This window comes from Erpetoichthys calabaricus, chromosome 16 (genome assembly GCF_900747795.2).
Source record: "Erpetoichthys calabaricus chromosome 16, fErpCal1.3, whole genome shotgun sequence".
Classification (NCBI taxonomy): domain Eukaryota; kingdom Metazoa; phylum Chordata; class Cladistia; order Polypteriformes; family Polypteridae; genus Erpetoichthys; species Erpetoichthys calabaricus.
In genome coordinates, this window is record NC_041409.2 from 7342999 (window position 1) to 7368689 (window position 25691).

Consider the following 25691-nt stretch of genomic DNA (forward strand, 5'->3'; position numbering starts at 1 on the left):
AACTGACTTTTTAACACTTTAGACACTCTGACTGTAATAGCCTCCTGCGCACGCTAGTGAGTACTTTTACTGTCATGCAAAGTTTTGGTTCTGAAAGTCCAAGATTTTCTAATCTTATTTGACAAGTGAAATCCATCCAATTGGAGGCATTTTGTACTGACTGCACAGGGCAAGATGGAATCAGAAGGTGGATTGTGATTGTAAGAACAAGCCAAGGTTGTTACCAGGAAGCCGGGTATTAAATGGCAGGACGTGAGACAAAATCATAAAATGAGAAACATAACAAGAAAATCAATAACTGGAATATTTCATGTAGTCTAAGCGAAAATGCAAGATGTAAATCACAGTCAAGAGAAAATAACTTGTAACCAGAAAGAACTTTAAACAATGATATTGTGAGTATTTTATTTAGTCTTGATTTATCCACAAACTTGGACAGTCAGGAAGTGTATGGTGCTGACCTTTAAGACGTCTTGCGTCGCACACTCCTGGTTATCCTGCCTAGAGACAGACTGGCAGCTGTGCATCACAAGAATAAGCAATGGCGGCTCCCATAATACTAATTAAAAAAAAAAAAGAAGCAAGAAGACATTTTTCAACAATAACATGTTCAAGAGTCCAAAAAATGATCTAACCATTTAATTCCTTGACTTCTAAAACCCCCAGAACAATATCTCCATTATTTTTAGAGACCAAGGAAAAGGGGGCTGAACTTGGTGTTGGTCAGGGTGGGAGCTAAAAGAAGGCTGACTGCAGTTGCTGGAGTTCTCGGCCCAGTTGGATAGACCAGAGTTGGGTTAACAGGAGAGTCAAGTTGAGGGGACACCAGGACATATCAAGAGATGATCCTGTTCATGGTTTTATTTATGATTTTATCTATTTGTTAAAGGATTATTTATTGAATCTTCTGCAATTTAAGGATTTATCAGATTATTTACTGTATTTTTGAAAAGCCATACCACATCTTATTTATTTATTGGACACTGCCATGTGCCACAGCACTATCTGCACCAACCTTGTTGCTGTGTGTCCTCATTGCTCTAGTTCATCCACGATTTAATGACTATCGATGACCCAGTTTTAAGAAGATGCCAAGGCGTCAGGCAACCTGGGCATGTGTACCTCCTGGCATCCAAAATGATAGATTCCGTGCTTATAATAAACAGTCACAGTGTTAGGAGGTAGTAGTTAAAGAAATTATTAGGGTAAAACACTTTTGGCATGCTGTTATTAATTTGAAATTGGGATGGTGTAGTGAACAATTTATTTTCAATTTTGTTTTGTTCTTTCTGAGCCTCAGACTGCTTTCTGCCATTTCCTGGTTTTAAATATAATTGTACTCTGCCCATTTTTCAACTAAGGAAGACCATTTGGACACCAGTTCCTTAGGTCCATCTGATGGTGGCATTCAGATTAAAAACATAACCTCTTCCTGCATTTTGAGACACAAGTATCCTCCAGATTTTGACATATGACTTTTTTCTTTTGTCTTATTCTTTTTTTTTACATTCTTCTGGAGAATGGCAATGTGTTCAATATTGGATAGATAGATAGATAGATAGATAGATAGATAGATAGATAGATAGATAGATAGATAGATAGATAGATAGATAGATAGATAGATAGATAGATAGATAGATAGATACTTTATTAATCCCAAGGGGAAATTCACATACTCCAGCAGCAGCATACTGATACAAAAAACAATATTAAATTAGGGTTAGGGTTAGGTTTAAAAACAGACAATAACTTTGAATAATGTTAACGTTTAACCCCATCCCCCCCGGGTGGAATTGAAGAGTCGCATAGTTTGGGGGAGGAATGATCTCCTCAGTCTGTCAGTGGATGGTGACAGCAGTCTGTCGCTGAAGCTGCTCCTCTGCCTGGAGATGATACTGTTCAGTGGATGCAGTGGATTCTCCAATTTTGATAGGAGCCTGCTGAGCGCCCGTCACTCCGCCACAGATGTCAAACTGTCCAGCTCCATGCCTACAATAGAGCCTGCCTTCCTCACCAGTTCAGATTAGCACGTACAAGTAAGAATTTCACTGTACTCTGTATACATGACAAAAAGTTATCCGCAAACCCTGCAACGTTCATTTTGCTGGGAGTTTTGTGAAATTGCAGAAATTTTCGGGATCTTCATGAAACTTGGCAAAATGCATTAAAGTCAGTGTCCATGGGGGAACTGAACTAGTTTTGAGTGGATTATAATGGTGCTATGGTCATTTAAATATCCCTGAGGGTTAGGAAAATGTCTACAAACTTTTCTGGACTTAATAGTGTGGCCAAAAATGTGATCTGAGTTGTGAGGCAGCAGTGCTAACCACTATACTGCCATGCTTCAGACAATGAAAGATACAGATGGAATGATAACCACAAACAAAATACAACAAATAGCTGCAAACTAAATAATAGTTTATATATTTATATATATATATATATTACTGTTATTTCACAGGGTCTAATACATTTTCTGGCTTGGAGAGGGGGATAGGGGAAGGGGATAGGGAAGCTCTTTAAAGTTTGTTTTGACATTTCATTGCACCACATGGCTAATCGGACATGTATTTATCTGGCTGGCATACAAAATAAGCAATGTGGAACAATGTTGAATGAGGTCACAGGGATCAGAGTTACACTGGAGGCAGTACTCATAATATTCTTATTATGGTCAGATAATGTAGCCCTAAAATGAAAATGCTGCAAGTTAACACATGTGGAGTGCAAGATTACTGATTAGGTAGCAACATCACACAAGCGTGAAACAGGCCGGGATGTAAAATGTGACAGTACACATGCGTAAAAGATCTGTGTATGGCTACTAAAGCACTCTGATGTCACGCTGGCCTTACAAAGCATCATGTGGTGCTTGAAAAAAAAATGTTTGTCTATGCCAGCAACATGGTGAATTTCCAGGAAAATATTTAACAAACAGCATACCCACTGACAAAAATGCTGTGCCTAATTTTACTGATCATTAGTGACAGTGTTGACCCTATGAATCTATGAACCTACACTGATTTTACATAATATTTCTGCCATTACGTGCAATGGGCATGTTTCTTAAATTGTCTAATGCTTTATTAGAAATTTTTAAATTACTCTATGGGTGCTGTGAAAATCTTCAAAGGAGAAATGATGTGCAGGAGGATTCTGGCGCATTCAAGTAGTGACATTTGTAAGAATATGACTGGAAAATTGACTCTGAATCCAGAACAATACACTATTTTTTCTTAAATTTTTTTGGGCAGGATATGAGGAATAATTTCTGCATATTTGATACTTCTGAATACATAAACAGCTTTGTTTTATTGTTACTTTGGTAAGAATACATAAAGTACAACCCCAAAGAATCATTTCAAAATTTTATTGTTGAAGATGTGCAGGTAGAAGCAGTAATGGACCGTTTACATGACTGGTGCGCAATTTCAAGATTAGTTGCTCATAGATATTAGCCCACGTGTATTTCTGCAGGAAAGCAATTGGAAAAGAAACAGATTTACCTCTTGCACAAAAGCCCAGCTCTTGACATTTCTGAGTAACTGTGGAGAGAGGATTGCGTTGAACAAAAAGAGGATAGTAAGACCCTTCATTTAAACCACTTTCCCATCTCCTTGAAAGGAGAAAGGCAATCTGAGTTCAGCAATGCTGTGTAACAATGTTGAAAACGAAAATCTCAGAGAATGTATTTTTATTTTCTTTCTGCTTTTCATATTGTCCATATCAGTCTGCCATTGAAGTGTAATCCAGATCAAAAACTTGAAAAATAATATTTCTCAGTAATCAGTTTTGGCCCTTTATTATTCTTTTCTGGGTCACACAGATGATATGTATTATGCTTTTCTAATACAGTATCCTGACAGGGATGGATCAATTCATCATCTCACCATATTGGATTTTTGCATATGCCTATCAAATTGATTCAGTGCTGACAACACTGGGACTTGGTTACTGCAGCAGAGTCTACTTTAAGTCAAGACTTTTAACACCTCTGTAACATTCACTGGGCTCCTAATCCAGTTTCAGGATCATAGTGAGTTGGAGCACAACCCAGCAGCATCAAATGCAGCAAAGGAAACAATCCTGGGTTGGGTAGCAGCTCATCTCAGTGCTCACTATCACACACACACGCACAAACTTGGGGATGTTTTAAAGTGAAGAGTGAACCATAACTAAAGTAGCTAGAAAGAAAAAAAAAAACATAGACCTGGGGGAAATGTGCAAACACCACATAAATAGCAACCTACCATAGATTCAGAACCCAGTTTCCTGGGGCCTCATGCATAATATTGTGCATAGAATTCACACTAAAACCTGACGTATGGACAAAAGCCGAAATGTGCGTATGCACAAAAAAATCCAGATGCATAAATCGGTGCGTACACCAACTTCCACATTCTTCCGCTCCATAAATCCCGGTCAATGTGAAAAGTAACACTCGTGCATGCACCTCCCGCGCTTCCCCGACTGATCCCAGAATTATGCCTCTTTGAATATGCAAGTGAATATAATTAGCCCCTTATGTTTTGTGCTATGTGAAAAGACAATGGCAAAAGAACAGGGGAAAAAGAAGAATTTCAGCGAATACCAAGTAGAGGCAAGGAAAAACTTACTATTTGTTGGTTTGGGCAGTGATATAAACAACAAAAGGAAGCTGATCGAGTGATACAGTGGTGGAGAATCTCGAAAGTTCAAGTTCAGAAAGTCGCACAGTGCCCGAAAAAAATAAGAAGTGGTCAGATATCAAAGTCACCGTGAAAAGGTGAGTTGTAGCCCACCGTCTGAGTGTCATATAGAAGCGTATTTGGGTACAGAGAAAAGAAAAACAAAATCGGGACACAATGGAAAAAAATGTCCAAATGTCAACTTTAATTTCAAAATTTCCACTTTAATCATGTAGTTTATGTTGTCATTAAAGTAGAACATCATCAACTTCATCTTAAAATCGTTTCATTTACTAGTTTCTCAAATCCCATCGTAACTAAAGTAGCACATTAAATGCTTCGTATTCTATGTGTTCTTCTATGTACTCTATGTGTGTGAATCACTATGTGCTTTTTAAACAGACTTCCTCTCTCACCGACAGGACACAGAATAAATTACATTCATGATATTACAGCTCTCTGAACAATTTAAATACTAAGATGTATACTTGATACCATTTTCATAATGATAGGAATTAAAGCATGTATTAAACATGGGGACACAGTGGTGCAGTGGTAGCAACAAGCTGGCGCCCCATCCAGAGATTGTTCCTGCCTCCCGCAAGATGCTTGCTGCGCTGTGCATGACCTTCAATGAAATAATTTATCACAGCAGTACTGTCTCTTTCAAACGTACTAACCTCCAATTCCTGTCCTTCCTTTTCTTTCTCCAAGTAACAAATCGACACATAATCAGCTCTGTAATACATGTCAAGCTATCTGTAAGCGTAGAACGCTGATTCTTCAAAACTTTTAAGGAACATGGAAATATCTTCGTAGTACATATTTAATTATTCTATCCATCTATTCATCCAGACTTGCACTGGTCCCAGCAAGCATACAGCATGAGGCAGGAACAATCCCTGAACGGGGAGCCAGCTCATCGCTACTGCTGGGCCAATGTATCCTCACATGTTTAATTATTAACAATATACATTATTTAATGAAGGTAAAAATTTATCTTTATAATGTAATAAACATATTTTACTGTATTTCATCTTAAAAATATCAAGAGCTCCAAGAAGATAGTGCTTGGAAATCTATATCAACTTAGATTACAGTCATCATCATACTGTATGTAAATACGCGCTTTATAAAGTGGTTCTGGTTATGCAGTATTACAAATGTAGAGCAAGTTCACAGTGTGGTAATTGTACTTATATACAGTATACTAACAGTTCTACCAGGAGCACTTGATGGACTGATTGAGTGCGTTTATAGTTCTTGTGATATAACTGTTTCTGAAGCACAAGGTCCCTACAGGAAAGGCTCTGAAGCGTTTGCTGTACTGTATGGAAGAATTTCAAATAGACTGCACACATGGCTGAGGCAGCGTGTGCTACATGCTGTATCCCGATAATGTGATGAGCTGCTGTACAGCTGTGATTCCACACTCAGATACAGGTGGTTAAGTACTCAGTGGTGCACTAAGAGTAACAACGCTAAAGCAGCTGTAGTATTTGGAATAGTTTGGCCATTCCTTAGACCATTATATAGTTACGGGTTGATAATACAATCAGATGCATTAAACTAACAAATGATATGCAGTTAATTTCAGTGTATTTGATAAAGTCCTGGAATCAGCATTGTTGCTCTCTTCTTGACTTTCTCAAGTGCTGTTGTGTCTGTTGTGCAGTCCATAGACTAAACTAACACTTTATTAGCCTTCTTGATTACTTCTGTACACTGTCTGAATGCTGATAGTGATGAGTCCAGTATGACTCCCAGGTCTACTTTCAAGTTTCAGGCCTCCTGTTGTGTATTCAAATCTAACATTTCTACTTCCTATGTGTAACACACGTTATGTTTGCTTAAAGTAAATGCCTTACATAAATGTGTCTGCCAAATACCTAGCAAAATTAATAACTGCAAGTATGAATGTCAAGTTATAAGCTTAGCTGAAGAATTTTTCAACTATATGTCTTAAGAATATTTAAAAAAAATACTGTGTATAGCAGCAGAGCCGGAGAGAGACCATCCTTATCTTTATCTGGTTAGTACTTTTGAACCTCCTACATGACCTCTCTTTGCTCCACTGGAAGAGAAACTACATTCCACGGCCCAAGACTCAGTCTCCATTGCCAAAGTCTAGGATGCCTGGGTTAGGTTTGGGGATAATCCAAAACAACATTTGGAAGGCATGGGCACACTGGTTAAAAAAGGTAAACAAACCTTTGCTATTATTTTATAATGAATGAATAAACAAATTAATAAAACAAACTTAATTTGAGCCATCCAAATATATAGGTTTTAACAAATATATATATAGTAATTATCAAATTTAAATCATTGTTTTTTAATTCCACGAGATATCTGACTTATTGCCAAACATAATAGATGCATGATTGCTTTCCCTAAAATGTTTGTAAAGTATTGTATTTATAAAGGATTGTATTAACATCCTCCTTTTCTTTACATTGAAGATGTTGGATGAATCTGGACTTAGGGCTAGATTGTGCTCTTCCCTGTTACTTGATTAGCTTTACATCCTTCATCTTGTGGTTTTATGTTAAATAACATGCACATTTACGTTGTCTATACTTAAGTGTGATTTCGTATTTTCCGATGATTAATTGTACTTTCGAATTTCATAATGTGCTCTTGCTTCATAACCATGGACTAGAAATTGCCTTGGTCCCTTGCAAATTTATGCTCATGGTCACTCTCATAAATAAGGCCCACTACACCAGAAATAGTAATTTCCTCACTACATGACCATATCATTCTGCATTTCATGGATATTGTCATTTTATCCCTTATACACTCTATGGCCACAAATATATAAGGACACTCCTCCAAGCTATTGAGTTCAGGTGTTTCTGCCATACCATTGTTAATGTGCATAAAATCAAGCACATAAGTCATACAATCGGTTTTGACAAATATTGGCAGCAGAATGGATCATACCGAAGCGCTCAGTGGTTTTAAACATGGCACTGTCATAGGATTGTGCCTTTGCCACACATCAGTATTTGAAATTTGTTACTTTGTTACTAGATCTGCCCTGGTCAACTGTAACTGCTATTACTATGAAGTGGAAGCATCTGGGAGTAACAATAGCTCAGCCACAAAGTGCTACACCACACAAACTCACAGAGCTGGGCTGTTGAGTGATGAAACACATAGCAAGTGATGAATCAAGTTTCTCTTTCTGGTAGTCTGATGGATGAACACTTTTGTCACTTCTAGACTGCACAGTGCCTCCTGTAAAGTTTGATGGAGGAGGCATTTTAGTCTGGGACTGTTTTGAAGGGTTTAAGCTAGGCTCTTTGGTACTGATAATGCTTCAGCATGCAAAGACATTTTAGGCAACTGTGTGCTTCCAACTTTTTGACAATGGTTTATGAGAAGATACTGTTCAACTCCAGTGTTATTGTCTGTGCTCCTGTGCACAAAGCTAGATCCATAAAAAACAGAGAGGAACCTGAGTGGCCTGTCTGCAACCCTATTAAACACCTTTGAGATGAATGAAAACGCTGATTGTGAGCTAGGTCTTCTCATCCAACATCAGTACCTGATCTTACAAATGCTGTTTTCGATGAATAGGCACAGATTCCCACAGACACATTTCAAAATATTGTGGAAAGCTTTCCTAGAAGAGGGGAGTCTGTTATATTCACATAGGGAGGGGCAACTCCACAATAATGCCCATGGTGTTGGAATGAGATAACCAATAAGCTCATACAGGCATGATGGTCAGGTGTCTACAATGTTTTTGTGATATAGTGCAGATGTTTAGCATTTTTAATCAATTATACTGCAGCTATGAGAAAATAGTTAATTGCAGACTTTTCTTGTCACTTGCCTGATTCTTTGTGGAGGACTGACCGTGGCATGAAAGGTTAGTGAAGGTGCAGGTGGAGCACATTGTTTCAATCTAGGACCATCTTCTAGGAAAACAGATTGAAACAGAATATTGGAAAATGTGTGAGAACAGTAAAACTTGGGCGGTAGGCCCCAGCTATCTGGTGATACAGCCAATGTCTCACCGCTCTCTGCAACTTTAGTGGTTTCACTTTTCCTGATGGCCAAAGCAAAGCTATAGATTTGGACAATGAGCTATTCAGTTTTTTATAGTCCTCAATAGTACCCTAAAATGTTTACTAATTTAGAGTACAAAACTGGAGGAGAATGGCACCCAATAATATGTTCAGATCGGTTAGATTTCTGGCTTTGACCTTGGCTTGTCCTCACTATGTCTATCTCCCGACATCGCTCATTAAATAAATGCTGAGTTAGCAAACATATTACCATTCAGACAGCTGTACTGCATTGGCTTCCTGACAGATATTAAATTATCTTCAGAAATCTGCTACCTATGTACAGTGCATCCGGAAATATTCACAGCGCATCACTTTTGTCCACATTTTGTTATGTTACAGCCTTATTCCAAAATTGATTAAATTCATTTTTTTCCTCAGAATTCTACACACAACACCCCATAATGACAACGTGAAAAACGTTTACTTGAGGTTTTCAATGTTCTTCTCCTGCTTCCATTCAGGTTCACCAACACTTGCACAAGCTGATTCAAAGATTTAACTTGTCATAATGCTAGATAGATAGATAGATAGATAGATAGATAGATAGATAGATAGATAGATAGATAGATAGATAGATAGATAGATAGATAGATAGATAGATAGATAGATAGATAGATAGATAGCAGGATTAGATAGTGTGGAGACTGGCTCGGACACAGACAGGCAGACACGCTCATGTCACCCAACACGCGTTTATTTACAGTATTATATACAAGCTTATCGTGCTCACAGACCCCAAAGACCCCAAAGTCCTGGCCTGTCAACAATGCCTTTTCTCTCTTCAGGCCGCCTCCTTGCCGTCCTCCCGACATCATCTTTCTTCCTCCTGACTCTTGTCAGTGACTGGAGGGAGGCGGCCCCTTTTATACACACCCGGATTTGCTCCAGGTGCTCCCCGGCAATCTTCCACCGGCACTCCCCAGTGTGGCGGAAGTGTCGGCTGTGTACCTGGAAGCACTCCGAGTGTCCCTTCTTCTCTTCCCCCCAGCTCTTCCGGGTGTGGCGGAAGCGCTGGGGTCCAGGGTCCCCAAGGCATCAGGGCACCCCCTGGTGGTGGCCATGGGCCCCTACAGGGTAGAGCTTCCAAGCCCCCAATACAACCAGGGCAGATGCCCCCTCGTGTTCTGGAAGAGGAATGACCCCTCCTCCTGTCCTCCTGGGCATCCCGGCCGGGCATGAGCCCCGTCCGGGTGTCACGATAGATAGATAGATAGATAGATAGATAGATAGATAGATAGATAGATAGATAGATAGATAGATAGATAGATAGATAGATAGATAGATAGATAGATAGATAGATAGATAGATTTTAATTTAGTATAGTAGGCAGAATAGATAGATTTTAATTTAGTGTAGTCGGCAGGATAGATAGATAGATAGATAGATAGATAGATAGATAGATAGATAGATAGATAGATAGATAGATAGATAGATAGATAGATAGATAGATAGATAGATAGATAGATAGATAGAGTATGTACTGTATTTGCTACATTCAAATGTTGTAGTCATTATTTTTTTTTACTTTTGTTGGTATTGTACTTCCAACACAACTCCATTGGAATCATGCAAGTACAAACTTCATTGTACTACACATACATCACAAACAACTTGAATTTATTATAGTGTGATGTAAATGTATTTACTATATATGCAAAGCTCACCAGACATTATAAACATTTGTCTAGTGCTGGATTACTAAGCTAATATGTATCTATATCTACACAGGTACCTAAAATTCACTGGGATCTGTCTACAAAGCGAATTCTCATGATGGAATTTGTGGAAGGGGGCCAAGTTAATGACAGGCAGTACATGGTACAAAATGGCATTGATGTCAATGAGGTCAGTGAACTTTTGCTGCTATGCTGAATAAGGGGTTTTGGCTTTTACAATGAATTTTAAAGAAACAGCATTTCAATGTATTGTTTTCAACCTTAATACATACTTGATAATATTTGTATATTATACAGTGTATTATACTGTACATGCCTATGAAAAGTATTCTCCCCTTGCAATTTTTCACATCTTATTGTTATACAACATTGAATCTCAGTGGATTTAATTTCTCTTTCTTTATGCTAATTAACAAAAAATACTCTATTAATGTCAAAGTGAAAACAGATCTCTGCAAAGTGAAATCATTCACTTTGCTGAGATATGCTTACATGTTGACATTAAAGCTTCTTTTCCTGTTGGTCAGGTACAAAAAAGCTTAATTAAGTTGTTGTATAACAATAAAATGTGAAAACCTACAAAGGGATGAATACTTTTTACAGACACAATATGAAGTAGTGCATTGCTATAACAGTATTTTTTTGATTGCCTCAGTAATTGCTCTAAAATTGTACAAGATTATTTTTGTTTGGATCCAAGTGTATGTTCACTATCAAGGAATGAAAGATAGTCAGAAATGTTTTTTTTTAAATTGACTTAAAATAAGCTGTCAAAGGTTGTTCATTGTAAATATGGTTCTAAGTTCAGTCTATGCAGTGTAAAAGAAAATACAGAAACAAGAAAAAGGTTTGGGGATTCACCCCGTATATTGTCGTTAGCTCTGTAGAGTAATCTGAAAAGACTGAGTCCAGAATGGAACTGAATGGGGAAGGCAAGTGATTGGCTGTATAGGCAGTGGAAAGAAAGAGGAGGGTCCAATGATGCACCAGCAGAAGTGAGGTCAGCAGGAGGAAGTGGTCTGGAGAGGGAAGTGGAAGTTGGTTAGGCTTTAGTCAGTCTTCCCCTTTACCCTTAGTTAAGCCTATAGACTGCCTCCCATGTACATGTGTGTGACAGCAGGTTATAAAAGTGGCCCATAGTAGCAAATGGAAGTCCTGCGTCCAACTCAGTTCTGGTCGCTGTCATATGCATCATGTCCTGCTAGTCCTGTGGTCCTCCTTGTTTTAAATCATTTAATCAATTAGTCCATTTTTATTTTAGATAGCATATTTAACATGTCCTGCCAGTCCTGTGGTCCTCCTTGTTTTAAATCATTCAATCAATTAATCCATTTTTATTTTAGATAGGATATTTAACAACATACTTTGAAGGGATAGCCAAATCAAAGTGTGGCGTCACAATTGAACAATACAATATTACAAGTTCAGGAGTCAGTCATAACATATGAACAGTGATGGCCTATTTTGTAAGGCCACATCTGGCAGCAGGATTCCATTCCTTCAATATGGTGAAATATGTACCTTCACCAGTGTACTGGATGCATTCTCCATGGGTAGCCTGGCAGCCTTCTTCAGCCCCTTAATGATAATAATTAATTACATTTATGTAGCAAAAGGGTGAGGGAGATTACAGAGCACCAATAAGAGACGGGGGATGATTAAGGGGTCATGACAGCTAGGCAATGGTGGACAATTTAGCCAGGACATTGGGATACACCCTGCTGTTTACAAGGAATGATCTGGGATCTTCTATGAGTCAGAGTCAGAACCTCAATTTTAGTGTAATGACTATGCCTTTTTTACAGCACAGGGAGGACAAGGAATGATAATGGTCCAGAGTGGAAAAGGCCATGATGGGCAATATAGCCAGGAAACTGGAGTATACCCTCCTCTTTTCAAAAGATGTCCAGGGACATTTAATTATCAAAGACAATCAAGATCTCAGTTTTACGTCTCATCTGAAGGATGGCACCTATTTGCAGCACAGTGTCCCTAACTGTCTATAACTGCTAAATTCTTCTTCTTTTGGCCTTTTGCCTTGATACAATGGCAGGATGATGGCCTCCTTGCATTCAGCTGGGTCCTGACCAGATGTCCATACCTGGAGAACGTGTTTATGAATGACTATGCCTATTGGGTCCACTGTGCATTATAGAAGCTCTAGTGGAATAATATCAGGGCTGACTGCTTGGTCATAATGTAACTTAGCAAAACTCAAAGGATGGTTTAATGCCTCAGAGAAGTGATCACACCATTTCTGAAAACTTTCTGTTTGACTAGAACATTGTTACATTGTAGACCATCAGGATTGGAATGCTTTTGCGATTACAGAGCAAACCTCAAAGCTTGTAAATAATTCTGTAACCTGCCTTTAAGTTATTGTGCCTCAGGCCATCTTCAGCTGCACTGTCTATTGGCAGAGAGTAGTTTTCCCTGTTATATTTTACTTTTGCCTAGAAAATGCTCTCTAATTGCGTCCAGTTTGTCCATAGCATCATAAGGTAGCCAAGGTCATCAGCAGAACCTTCTAAAGCTGAGAATATCTTTGGACACAACGCAAATGGAGTTGCTTATTGTGCACCATGTGTCCTCCACACTACTGGGTAGGGTTTCTAATGTTATAAATTTGTTCTCAGTGGTAACCTTTTGCTGACAGACTTTGGAAGAATCGTCACACACCATGTGGACATTAAATACTTAGCTGTGTATTTATGGATTTGGTGGAAAGGGATCATGATACAGGCAAAAGCGGTCTATGTTAAGAAACCTCAGACATCTCTCTGACAAAAACGTTTTTGTCTTAGATTTTTATGTTAATTTCTTGTGAATATTCTTAAGTTTTATTCTCAAGGAACATGAGATGTATGTGTTTTAGATTCATTCTTTAGTTTGAGAAAATATATTAATATTTTTGTTATTTACTTTTAAGTGCCATTTTGTTGGAGAGTTCCTGGGGCACAATGCATCACAAATGCACTTCTAAAAAAGCTGAGGCCAGCTGTTCAGCTCTCTGTCCAAGATTACAGATTTAATCCTTCAGCAGTGTTAGTCTTGGACTCATAGTAGTAGGTATTCTAGTTAACAACTCACAGCTTCCCACTTCTGGATTCAGTTCATAGTCTTAGTATTTTAGTTCAAGTGATATTCTAGTTTTGGTAATGACTGCTGGCAGTTCTTGGATTGACTTCATTTACGGTTTAGTCTTCTGCATTTTATTGTCAAATGTGATACTTTAGTATTCTAGACAAGTTTTTTTGTTCAAATTTCTTGAAAACGTGCACATCTTCCAGTCCATTTTTAACAACTTGTTTGCTGTCACTCACCATCCATTGTTCAAGTAGACAATACAAAGAGGTTGCCTAGAATTAAAAAAGTAGGTAGGATGCCATGTCATTAACAGTGAAGACATTACAGATTGTAATCAGGCTGCTGTTTATAAGTTGGCCTTCAATGTTCATGGATCTGGCAAAGTTCAGAAAGGGCCATCCTATGATGGACTTAAGGCTCTTCCCATCATAAGTGCATCTTGAAGAGAAGGCCAAATGTGGCCAGGTACTTGAATGGCTTCAAGCCTGGTGTGAAATGTTTTGCCTACCATATCTGATTGAATGTCCTTGAATGCTTCATCATGTGGGGACAGGGAAGATGGGGAGCACAGTATTGCAGGCCATTTGTCTTGTATGTTTTGCACTGAGCACTCAACTGAATTTCACTTTTATTCACCTCAGAAATTGGATACATTTGCCACAAGAGAGGAAATACTTCTGCTGCTCACCCTTCACCAGAACTTTGTTAGCTAGCCATTTAAGGATTTGAGTCTGACCTTCACGGCTACTGTAGCAGTTAAGCAGAATAGACCCATCATACTTCACCCCGTCACATAATCCCAACAACAAGGTTGTTGCCCACATCCCACAGATGAGGACTTTTGGGATGTCAATTTGAGCTACCCAAATTCAGAATAGCTATATGTTTTGTCATGATAGGGTCCTAGGGTGACCCTGTTCTCCCCTTTATTCTTTTTGTTACATAGACCATACCAGAATGCCCCAATTCCCATACTCTTACCGTACTGTCAAGATTGACTTCTATTGTAATTCAATACTTTCCTGTTTCTTTTACAGCTATAACCCCAGGTAACTTGATAGAGTGCCAGAACTTGCAGAAGATGTATTCATCATTATTATAGATAACTAACAACAATACCAGATACATTTTTGAAAATATTTTATATTTGATATATTTTGCCCTACGTGCACTCTCAATATTCCTCCTATGCCGTTCCTTGGTATCATCAGGTGTCTCCACCTGTCTTGCCTATCGCTTCCTCTCTCAATTATATTCTCAGACTCTGTCATTTCAAAGCCCCTTCTCACCTCTTGTCCACTTTTTGACTACCGCCAATGGTGTGCTGGTCTCCACTACTTGATGTGAAAACATCTTTCAGTACGTCCCATCTGGTTCAACCTCATTAGTATTTAGTAACCCATCATTGCTTGGTACATTGTCATTGAAATACTCCATTTTAACTACATTTGTGTGAAAATCCAAAACAAAATTGTCACAATCAGTAATTGAACTTTGTACCCCTAAAGTATCATGTCATCATCCCTACCACTGATTCACCAAAGCCAAGATGACGAATCAGATTGCTCAGATGTACCAGACACACACACACACACATACACACAGAGACAATAATGTTTTATTATATAGTAGATATGTGTAAAATATAAACTGAGTACCAATATAAGTGGTAAAATAACACAATCTGATAGTAGCCTACCAGTTGGCCATCTGCTTTAATGTCATGATTAGTGTCTGATCTGAGGTGGTCCAACATAGCCCTTGAACAAGTAGGCTGTCTACACAGGGCAGTAGAGATAGCCTCTCTTCAGGAAATAAAATGGCAGAGAGACCGAGACACTTTACAGGCCTCGTTTATCCAATTCTAATGGTCCATGACATGCCTTTTGCAGAGTGGGGGCCTCAGTAATTCAGTTCAGGCAGACTCAGCTCCATTACAGCCTATCTCTGCCACTCCAGCCTTATTGTCCTAGCCAACTATATTCCCCCAGGCTAGCTGGCCTGGCCAGCTAGTCTTATCTTTATCTGGTAAGCCGTAAATATCCCTGATCAATGACTGGGTTAGACAGCTTCCCTGTATTTTAAAATATGATATTGTTGACATTATTAACAATAAAAAAATAACGTGTATTCCAGATATTATTCACCATTACTCTACAATAAAATTGCAAAACAGGGTAGTTACTGACAAATAGCTTAAGTAGCTATACCGATGAAGCACTTCTACTAAAAACCCTACATAACAGGGTACAAAGTAATAGAACAGGATGAACTGAAAAATTGTGAGTACATCTTTCAAGGTTGGCAGACCAAAAACTCTAACAGCTTGCTTTACACCTTACTGAGTCACTCATTCTTTGTTAAGTTTAACATGCAGGATTCATAATATATCTACAGCTCAAGTGTCAATGGCCTGTGTAAAATGAAAGAACATTCTGAAGTCAGATACAGCTGCCTCTTACAAACCAACATTTTGGGGAGATGTGGTGCCCTGATTCAGGGGACAGATACTACGATATTTACCAGGGAGAGCTTGAACCCAAATGAGTCACCTGGCCCCAAAAGTTAAATTACAGCCATTGCAATTTATATGATCGTGGCCTTCCTGGAAGGCATTAACATTTTGTTATAAATATAAGAGAAATGCAAATTAACCCATGTTATTTATGGTAAACATGGTTTGAAATCATCCTCCTTCTTTAAAATATATTCTATTTTCATCCTTTATCTACAATAACAATTCAAAGAAGACACTGCCTATAATTTTATAGTGTTCAGTAGGATGGCATCATTTCCAAAGGCATATCATAAAAGGATGGTGGTTTGGAAATTACAAGCGACAACATATCAGCTTTTATGGAGTAATAGGAGAATACAGAATGTCAGGCATTTCATTTTGCTCTAAAATCAGGTCTCAGTGTCTATAAAGACAGTCCATGAGCACCATGACAAAGCCCTTCACAGATCAGTTTCCATTACAGTACAGAGCAGCACTGCTTTTCAAATTCAAACAGTAAATTCCACAGAAAACCACATCAGAAAAGGCAGGGATGAAGGTGTGAGGACAAAATTATTCAGATTGTACTATACACTATCTGAAAATATCAACTCTCACAGTAAAGCCGAGGAGAGATGAGATAGTTTAGGTGAGAGTGGAATGAGTTTTAGAAGATCTAAGGGGCTTCACAGTACACTTGCCTTGAAAACTCCTTTAAACTCTGAGTTTGGCACCAAACAGCAAGTTAAGTATAATATGTAGTTTAAGGACTTTTAAATTGGTTGTCTTTTTCCCATCTAGCCCCTGGCAAGTATCTAATGAAAGTGGACGAAACGGCTGGGAATATCAGCCATGTTTTTTTGTTTCCTTCATTATTTTAATTCCAAAGCAAGCTATCCCTTTTAGCAGTCAATCAGGTTTATGTAACACCTTTCACAAAGCACACTACCCCAGATTTCAAATTATTTGAAGGACAAACCATTTACCACTAAAACAAAAAAAGTTTTCATTTTACAGTTATATTAGCCTGCTTAACGAGATGTGGATCTCGCAGATGGTGACATCTAATCAACTGCTTCACTCGTTCTGCTTGAAGTGATCAGGTGGGATGCCTTTGGGCTTTACAGTACAAAAGGGGACATGGCTGTGATGAATGTGGGCTACTTTCTTAAACATCTCAGCCTCATTAATTTCAAATTCTGTTCAATTTTCCTTTAAATAACAGCCGAGATCAGTCCTCTGATAATTCCAGTGGACATCAGTGTTCAACAGATCTGAGGAACCCATGAGCACCTCAGCCGACTATGACGAATGTCAGCTAACAATTGGGAGAGTTGCGCTTATAAAGACTGAGATGATTTGCGTAACATACAGTTGCTGTGCAACACACATTACATCATCTCACTGTGTACCTATTACTGGAAACAGTTATGATAGGTTAAGAATCTTATTGTTAAACAAATAGTACAGTTAATAAACCAGTTAAAGAAAAGCAACTCATCACATGATCTCACCGTCATCAAGTAGGGTACTCTGGGCTTAGAAAGTGTTTGCTATACAGAATTGATAAAGAATAGATAATTGCCTTTATTTTACCTTTGCAGCTTTGTCGTCATTTTCCCAAATGCTCATAAAGAACAGTTGTGACGTATAGCCCACTAGCATTTTTGTTACTTGGGTTCTTTTTTACAAACTTGTACTGACAAGGGAACAGACATTAAAAATTGAAAAAAGCAGGATCAGGAGATGGGCAATTCAAATATTCATCATCAGGGGCAGGAAAAGGTCGATAACCACAAAATCAGACACCAAAACATCTCATCCAAAATATATTCTAAATAGCAATGCCAGTAACAGCGCAAAAATGTAAATGCCCTAAAGATCTATAAAGAACACAAGACACAATTCAGGTTTTTCTTTAAATATTCAGAATCTGGAATGATTATTGTGGGTTAAATACAGTTGCAGCAGTGATGCAACAACAGTGGTGCCAAATTTTGTTGTGGAAGAAGTGCAAAAATACAAAAAAATAAAAAAATACACATCATAGAAATAATGTTATATTAAGATGAAAACAAAATTAGAAAGTTCAGAATGTCAGGAGAAAAAGGTTCTATCTAAGAAACGTTAAAAAATAAAAGTTACAAAAACCAGTATCTCATGATGCACCTGTGCTGTTTTTAATTTTAACATTCAAAGACTGGTTTTGGATTGGATTTCAGCGCAACGTGGAGTTGATAGGGGGATCTCCTCTAGTATTTGACCCATTTTGTCATGATTAGGAGCAACAAAGATAGCAAAAAAGACTTAAGTCCTCCAAAATGAGCCACAGAGGCAAGGCCTGGACCTTTAGTTGCCAGCATAAAGCTGGCTTACATCCTAGGCAACTTTACCTTCCAACTGCAATGGCAGGCTTCGGACTAACTAGGCCCAAAGGAGGGAAAATGTATTTTATGGTTCAAAAATCCCAAGATGTCTCTCAAGGGAGAAGAAATACGAAACCTCTAGCTTGTGGATACATTTTGAAGGGAAGAATCTTTATAAATTAAAGTATATAAACAATAACCAAAATTCTCTAAAAGGTAATCCATGGGACAATAAGTCATAAACCCAAATCCACAAGAAGTATTCAAACACTGAAGCAGAAATAATTACAAAACCAGAAAATCCAAATAAACAAGTAATGCTTATGGAACTCCTACTGTCGTCGGTACAAACTTGGGATGATCCTGGGAGGATAGTCGGACCCCTAGCCAGAGGATCCCTGCTTAATCAGTAACATAGATAATTTACAATGTGAGCAAAAAAATGTGCCAACAACAACTGCAGGCAAAGCTGTCTGGGAGGCTTGTCTATGAATTGAATTAAGGAGCTCTGTCTCTGCGCTTGGTTCAGATCCAACTAATCTATAACTCTGACCCTGGAAGGGGTGGAGTGTCATGGTAAGAGTCAGGGGCGTGGCCATCCTTCAGTGGGGTGTTTCCCTGCATTGTGGGAAAATTAGAAGAGAGTGTTAGCATCAGCACCCCCACCCCCACCAACTCTTCTTAGGGTGGTATTGCTCACCTGTACAGAGCTCTGAAGGTGATCCCCAGTCACACATGTGCAATACTACAAAGCCAAAGTCACTCAATAAACTGCTACTGAGATCTATTTGCTGTCCCAATAAATACCCAGGGGAGAGTTAGGATGGCCCCGCCTCTTGGGATACCACCCACAAAACTTGAGGGACGAAAGAGAATAGTACAATAGACATAGATACTACCTTAACCATAAGCATAGCAGTATTAACAAAAATGATATAAACACCTGAAAAATAAAATAATCAGTAAAAGATAAAAAAAGAATGTAAACCTTATCCTGGATAAAACATAACATTTCATATAATTGTGCTATAAATTTCCAAAGAAAATTTTATGAAAGGCAAAAATATGTCTGCATTTTTCCCAAAGTCTTATTAACAGTTATCATTTAAACAATGCAATTGCATTTTGATCTTTTTTGTTCACTCCAGCCCTTAGGATTCAAAGGCAGTTTGTCATGGCAGCATTGATTCTTAATGACATCTAGGAAGAGTTATTGGAAGTTGATACAAAGGCAGATTCAGTGAATGAGTAGCTATCAAAGATAAGGTACTAATACTTGATTGATGGACAGTGTCTTTAATAAAGTAATGCTTGGTATATTTTTACTTTCTAAATACTTACACATTATTTTCTTTCATGTGTTGGCTACCTCCAGCCTATAGTGATGATCTGGAAAAGAAGAAGATACAGCAAGAAAAATGACTTTCAAACAAATTTCCCTGTCGGAAATTTCTATCACATTTTTCATAGTTTGAAATTTCTATTAAAAACATTTGTCATATAGGAAGATCTGATTTTCCTTTCCTTTCTCTTAACAGATTGTGATTTAATTTACACTCAGCACAAATGTATCAGCGAGCCTTCGTGCAGTGTGTATTGCCTACTTTTGCTGCTCATTTTTACTGATCTTGTATCTATATTATCTATCTATGCCTTTCCTTACCCACTTTTTCATGCTTAGAGTTATGTGAAGCCTATCCTGACAACTCGAAGGGTTATATAGAACAACACAGTCAAAAGTTAACTTCTCATATGTATTTTAAAGCAAATGGCAAATGTTCCATACCTTTACCGATGCAATTTGTATTTCCTAGTCAATTACAACTACAGTCTGTCTATGGGTGCTGGGAGCTCACCATGTGTGTGCCCAAAGTAAGAACAAGCAAACATCACACGGCTCAACCCACAGCCTTGAATCAAACTTCTAACTGATAGCAGTTCTCCGTCCATGCTCCCTCATTATTAACCTGGTTTCATGGTATTGACAGGTTCTGTTTCCAAAGAATGGCCGTCATGGCACTTTGATAGATAGATAGATAGATAGATAGATAGATAGATAGATAGATAGATAGATAGATAGATAGATAGATAGATAGATAGATAGATAGATAGATAGATAGATAGATAGATAGATAGATAGATAGATAGCGTAGTAGGCAGGATTAAAAATTCAGATAAATTGACAAGAAAGAGATAGATAGATAGATAGATAGATAGATAGATAGATAGATAGATAGATAGATAGATAGATAGATAGATAGATAGATAGATAGATAGATAGATAGATAGATAGATAGATAGATAGATAGATAGAGATACTTTATTAATCCCAATGGGAAGTTCACATACTCCAGCAGCAGCATACTGATAAAAAAAAATATTAAATAAAAAAAATAAAAAAAAAACGCAAAAACAATATTAAATTAAATTAAAGAGTGATAAAATTGCAGGTATAACAGACAGTAACTTTGTATAATATTAACGTTTACTCTCCCGGTGTTTCCTTAAGAGACATTAGCTCTCTGGAAATGTGTTCTTTTCAATTGCGGCGTTTTAATTAATCTGAATTTAAATACAAAGGTTTTATCCCTCCCCAGCATGCAATATGACGGTTAAAAGATTACACGAGAACAAAAGGATAATCTAGCTCTTTACTGACGGGTTCACCTGGTATTCCAAACGGGAAGCTTATGACAGACATATCAAGCATGTGGGAGACTTGACCTACGCAGTCTTGCCGTCTTTCGTCGCCACGCTGAAAGGATTTTAACTGGACAGAAGACATAATCTTCTGCCCGGCCTCGGACGGAAGACATACTCTTCCGTCCGGAAGCTTCAAAGTATTGGCCGTAGGTGTCCATCCTTATATACTAGTTCCTCCATGTGCAGGCTCTTGGCTCCGGATCTAAACAATGACAGGAAAGTACTCAAACCCCACCTTCAAACATACAGGAATAGCACAATGCCTACATACAGTTCTCATTCTCCCAACAAGGAAAGAGGACAGAAATATACTAGTCTGTCTTTAGGCTGACTATTTGATTCTCCAGTTGTCTGTGGCTCTCTAGCCCTGTGCTTGGCTCGGCAATTCTAAATACTGAAGCTGTGCCCCTCTGTACCATACTTGGTCTGCCTGTATGAATGAGTCCATAACAGTGGGCACAGAGAATAGTGACATTAAACTTAATAACAAAACACATAGTATAACACCTGGTTGGAATTGAAGAGTCGCATAGATACAGTAGCATAATTAATCACAGTGTGTTAATGCAGTACTGAAAACATATCACATATCAACTTCCCATAGTTAACCACCAGCAACCCAAATCAGGTGGTAAGAACTAATTATTGAACAGGAAGGCCAAAACTGTTACAAACCCTCCCACCAACTGGAAAGATTAATTTAATTAAGTAATATACTAATTTATTAATAGGAATTCAACTGAAAAAAAATTAAGTAATTAATCAATTTAGGAACAAACAATACGAAAAGATCATTTAAAACACACAGAAACTGGTACCAAACTTAAGAAAAGTAACAAATAAACAAGTGAGCAATAATTCCCTGATTAAATTAAATAGGAGCAACAAAAGAAATAAAGTTGTAATAATGAGGTGTTTTTTTCTTGCCTTCATTATAAGTGTATGATGTATACAGAATTTGAACTTTTGATCCTCAAGGAATATGATTTTCCTATTCATTTCTTACCTTTTACAATATTTAAAAGTTAAATGTTAATAATGTCTTATTGCGACGCCATTTTGTTTATGCTATATTTTAACAATCATGATAGCCTTTGCCACTGTAGTCTTTCCCAGAGTCACTCAGGAGTGTGCATAAAAAGAAATTGGCACATTCTATTCTGGAGCATTCCTCTATTCTGATTTCTCTGCTCCTGGTTATGAATAAATATTTGCAATGTTTTCAAGACTTTAATTTTTTGGTTTGCATTTAAAACTTGATGTTTGAATATCTGTCTGGTTACATCCTTTGCCTATTTTTTAATCACATCTCATCTCCTATTTCTGTCATTTTAAAACTCTCTACTGTCCCACGCTGTTGCAATACAAACTAACTTAAATTTTATAAACAAAATACAATATACAAACAAGCTTTCGAGGCAACTCAGGCCCCTTCTTTAGGCAACAAAAGTGTAATTAAAGAATTACAATAAATGTGAAAATCCAAAAGATGTAAGTGCAGATTACAAACACTGGGGTCAAAACCAAATTTCTAAAGAGTGAGATAAGAGCCTGAACAATATGACTGGTGCCCTGTCCAGTGCTGCTTCTTCGTCCCAGGGCTGAGAAGGTTGGCACCATTACAATCTTTCATTGAATTAAGCAGATTTGAGAATGGTATGGTATAGTCATGAGGTTTAAGGCAAGCATGGAAATTCCAGGAGAAAGGCAGCATAAGAAAGCAACCATTATAAAACCAATACAATGAACTCACACAATGATCAACAGAAAAGAGAGTACTTCATAAAAAATAACAAAAAACTAAACTAATGGAATTAACAAAAGTGACAAATTAAAATAAACAAGTAATAATAAAGAAAATTAAAGTTATAGGTGGAGCCCCAGCAAAACCAATAGCTGTTTCACATTTTATTTGGATGCACCTGAAAAGCATGCTGTTGTTAAATATTCTACAATTTGAAAAAGATTGAAGTTAGGGTCATATTAACGTAAATTAATAGATCTTTCATTTAATGGCACATAGGTATTGCATAAAAAAATAAAGATATTTGAGATGACTGAAATGAAATGCTCCTCGTATGCCTATTTTTCTGCTCATTCACAAGCTGGCATAAATCTTACATGTCAGTTAAACACATTTTGATTCTTTAAAATCTGTAACTTGAGTTTGCAGTGCCAGTCTCAGCAGCTTAGCCTGAATGAGCTGGCACATTCATTACTTTTGAAAAAGAAATGGGATAAGTACAATTAGATTGATATGTATGCTGCATTTACTACAACAAAAAGTGCTGTGAAATAAGGAAATGACACCTCGAATATAGGTGTAACATTGTGAGCTTGCCTGCACACAGCTGGGGGTTTAATATTTATGTTAAATCATTTTCAGCTTTTCCCTACAATAATAATTTAAGCTTTCAGCAGAAAATGAATACATATTTTGATGTCAAACAAATCTTTTTATTCATCTTTTTTACCAAAGCACAGATGGAGAAGAAGATACACTCTGAATTATTTTTTACCCCTGAATTGAACCAGAAACAAACCTCCAGTTGGTCTTTAGGAATTAACATACTGGTGAAACCCCATTTAAGCGTGGCAAAAATGTGCAAAATCCATACAGGTTGCTGGAGGTGTTGTTATGAGTATCCCCAAATGGGAAGGCCAAAACTGGAAAAAAAAAAAAAAAAACTTGCCCGGCCAGTACTTAATAAATCTAAAAAAAAAAATAAGTAAAAATTCCCACAAGTGGTGAGAAAAGCATCAAACCTAAACTGCTAACAAAAGGGCAAACAAAGAATCTTTGCAAATAATAGGTTTATTTTCAGCAAAAATTCTCTGTGACAAAAATATGCTCAGAGGAGCACAAAAGCAAAAGGTGACAATCCATGCTAAAAAAGTATCAAAAGCAGAAAGGTCAAAAATTCAGTAAATAGAGAAGAAAGCACAGTATAGTTACAAGAGAAACGCCCCTTCTCTAGCACATTCAGTGAACCGCAAGGTACAGGCCTGAGGGCAGCCGTTGAAAGTGATAGGCAGGTGGCCCTGCCTCTTGGGGAACCACCCACAAGACACACTGAACATAATGGAAGATGCATAGACACACAGAAACTAAATGATCAGCAATATAACATAAACAAAAGAATAAAAAATGAGCAAAAAAGAAATAAAAAGGTCATTTGAACCCCATCCAGAGGAGGAACCCGGGCTGAAACGTAACACCTAACACTACAAGCCAACAAAAATAACCACTTATTCTTCAAATATTTTATTACGTTGTTTTAAAGCAAAATGTTTAACTTGTTGAAAAGCATTTAACAATGAGAAATGCTGGCAATCATAACTATATGCAAAGTAATATTTCAAGTAAATATCACCAGTTTTACTAGAGTAAGGAGTAAAGAATTAGACTGCATTGACTATGGAATTGTTATGCAATCAAACAGTATAAATGATATGTATGGAATGTTTTGAATAAATTTAAAGTTTCTGTTTAAAGTCATTGTCTTTTTTAGAAGACTAATGATTGTAACCAGTACATCTCTAACAGAACCCTAGATATTTCATAATCATGAAGTACTTCAAAACTCTCCTCTGCTAAAGCATGGCTGTCAGATATCACTTAATTATAAAAGCTTGCAAAAATCACATATTGTAATAACCAGCAGTGCTTCAATTTAGTTTGGCAAGTTTTTGAAATCTTTAATTCTGCGTAGCATGTCTGCCGATTAGCAGGAACTATAAAACATTCTTCAACTTATAAGACAAATAAGAGACACTGTTGCAAATAATGTATAATAAAAACAAAGTACAAAATTGCATGTAACCCAGACACAAAGTTGAACAGTATATATTTAAAAACAGTCACACATATATATATATGACACATGTGTTGCCTTCTTGCACCCCAAAAACGAGGCTGAGTCTCAGTCCTTTAGCAAACCCAGCTTTATTCAACCTTAAACAGGAACAGCACGGTTATTTATTGTAGCGGGATTTACCATTCTCCTATTCACAGACACAGCAAACGGGCAGGGTCGGGGCCAGGTCAGTGACCAAGTTATACTGTTCCATGCATTTATAATGTTCCTTGCATTACCCATCAGTGAGAGGTGCTTATAGTGCAGTCTTGATCAGTTCATCATTGGTTCTGCAGCGTGCGAACCTGCAGTTGTCTCGGCAATGAACAAGCAGCCATCCACAGACGCAGCAATCCTGCTTTGGCTTGTCATCCTGTTCTGTTTGGGGGCAAACGAGTTGGGCAACCTTACTATATATATATATATATATCTATTATAAAAAAATCCTGGGAGAGAAAGACGGGAGATCACGTTAAGATCACGGAAGACACTTAAAAGACCCGCGAGACGAAAGAGAATGGCCATGGAGCATCTCGTGGGGACCTTAAACATGAGACTTTGTGACAAGAGATTGACCCAGGACCGTCTCGCGATGACGTAGAACATGAGATTCTTGCAAGACACTCCCTACTTACAACCAATATCAAATAAGACAACGGGCAGCAAAACAATCAGTCGTCTAAAGGATTTGAGCACACACAGATCCAGGGTCTCAGCGCATATAAAGGGTATAAGGACAATATGTTATAAATGAAA

General features: G+C 37.7%; 1 protein-coding gene across 2 annotated transcripts in view; it reads left to right on the plus strand.

The window, feature by feature from the left end:
* adck1 (aarF domain containing kinase 1) overlaps positions 1–25691 on the plus strand; it is a 983738-nt gene that overhangs the window by 585185 nt on the left and 372862 nt on the right. For both annotated transcript variants that reach the window (XM_028821522.2, XM_051920170.1), the window contains one exon: positions 10478–10594. In XM_028821522.2, coding sequence (XP_028677355.2) covers positions 10478–10594 — 117 coding nt within the window. The remainder of the gene's footprint in view (positions 1–10477; positions 10595–25691) is intronic.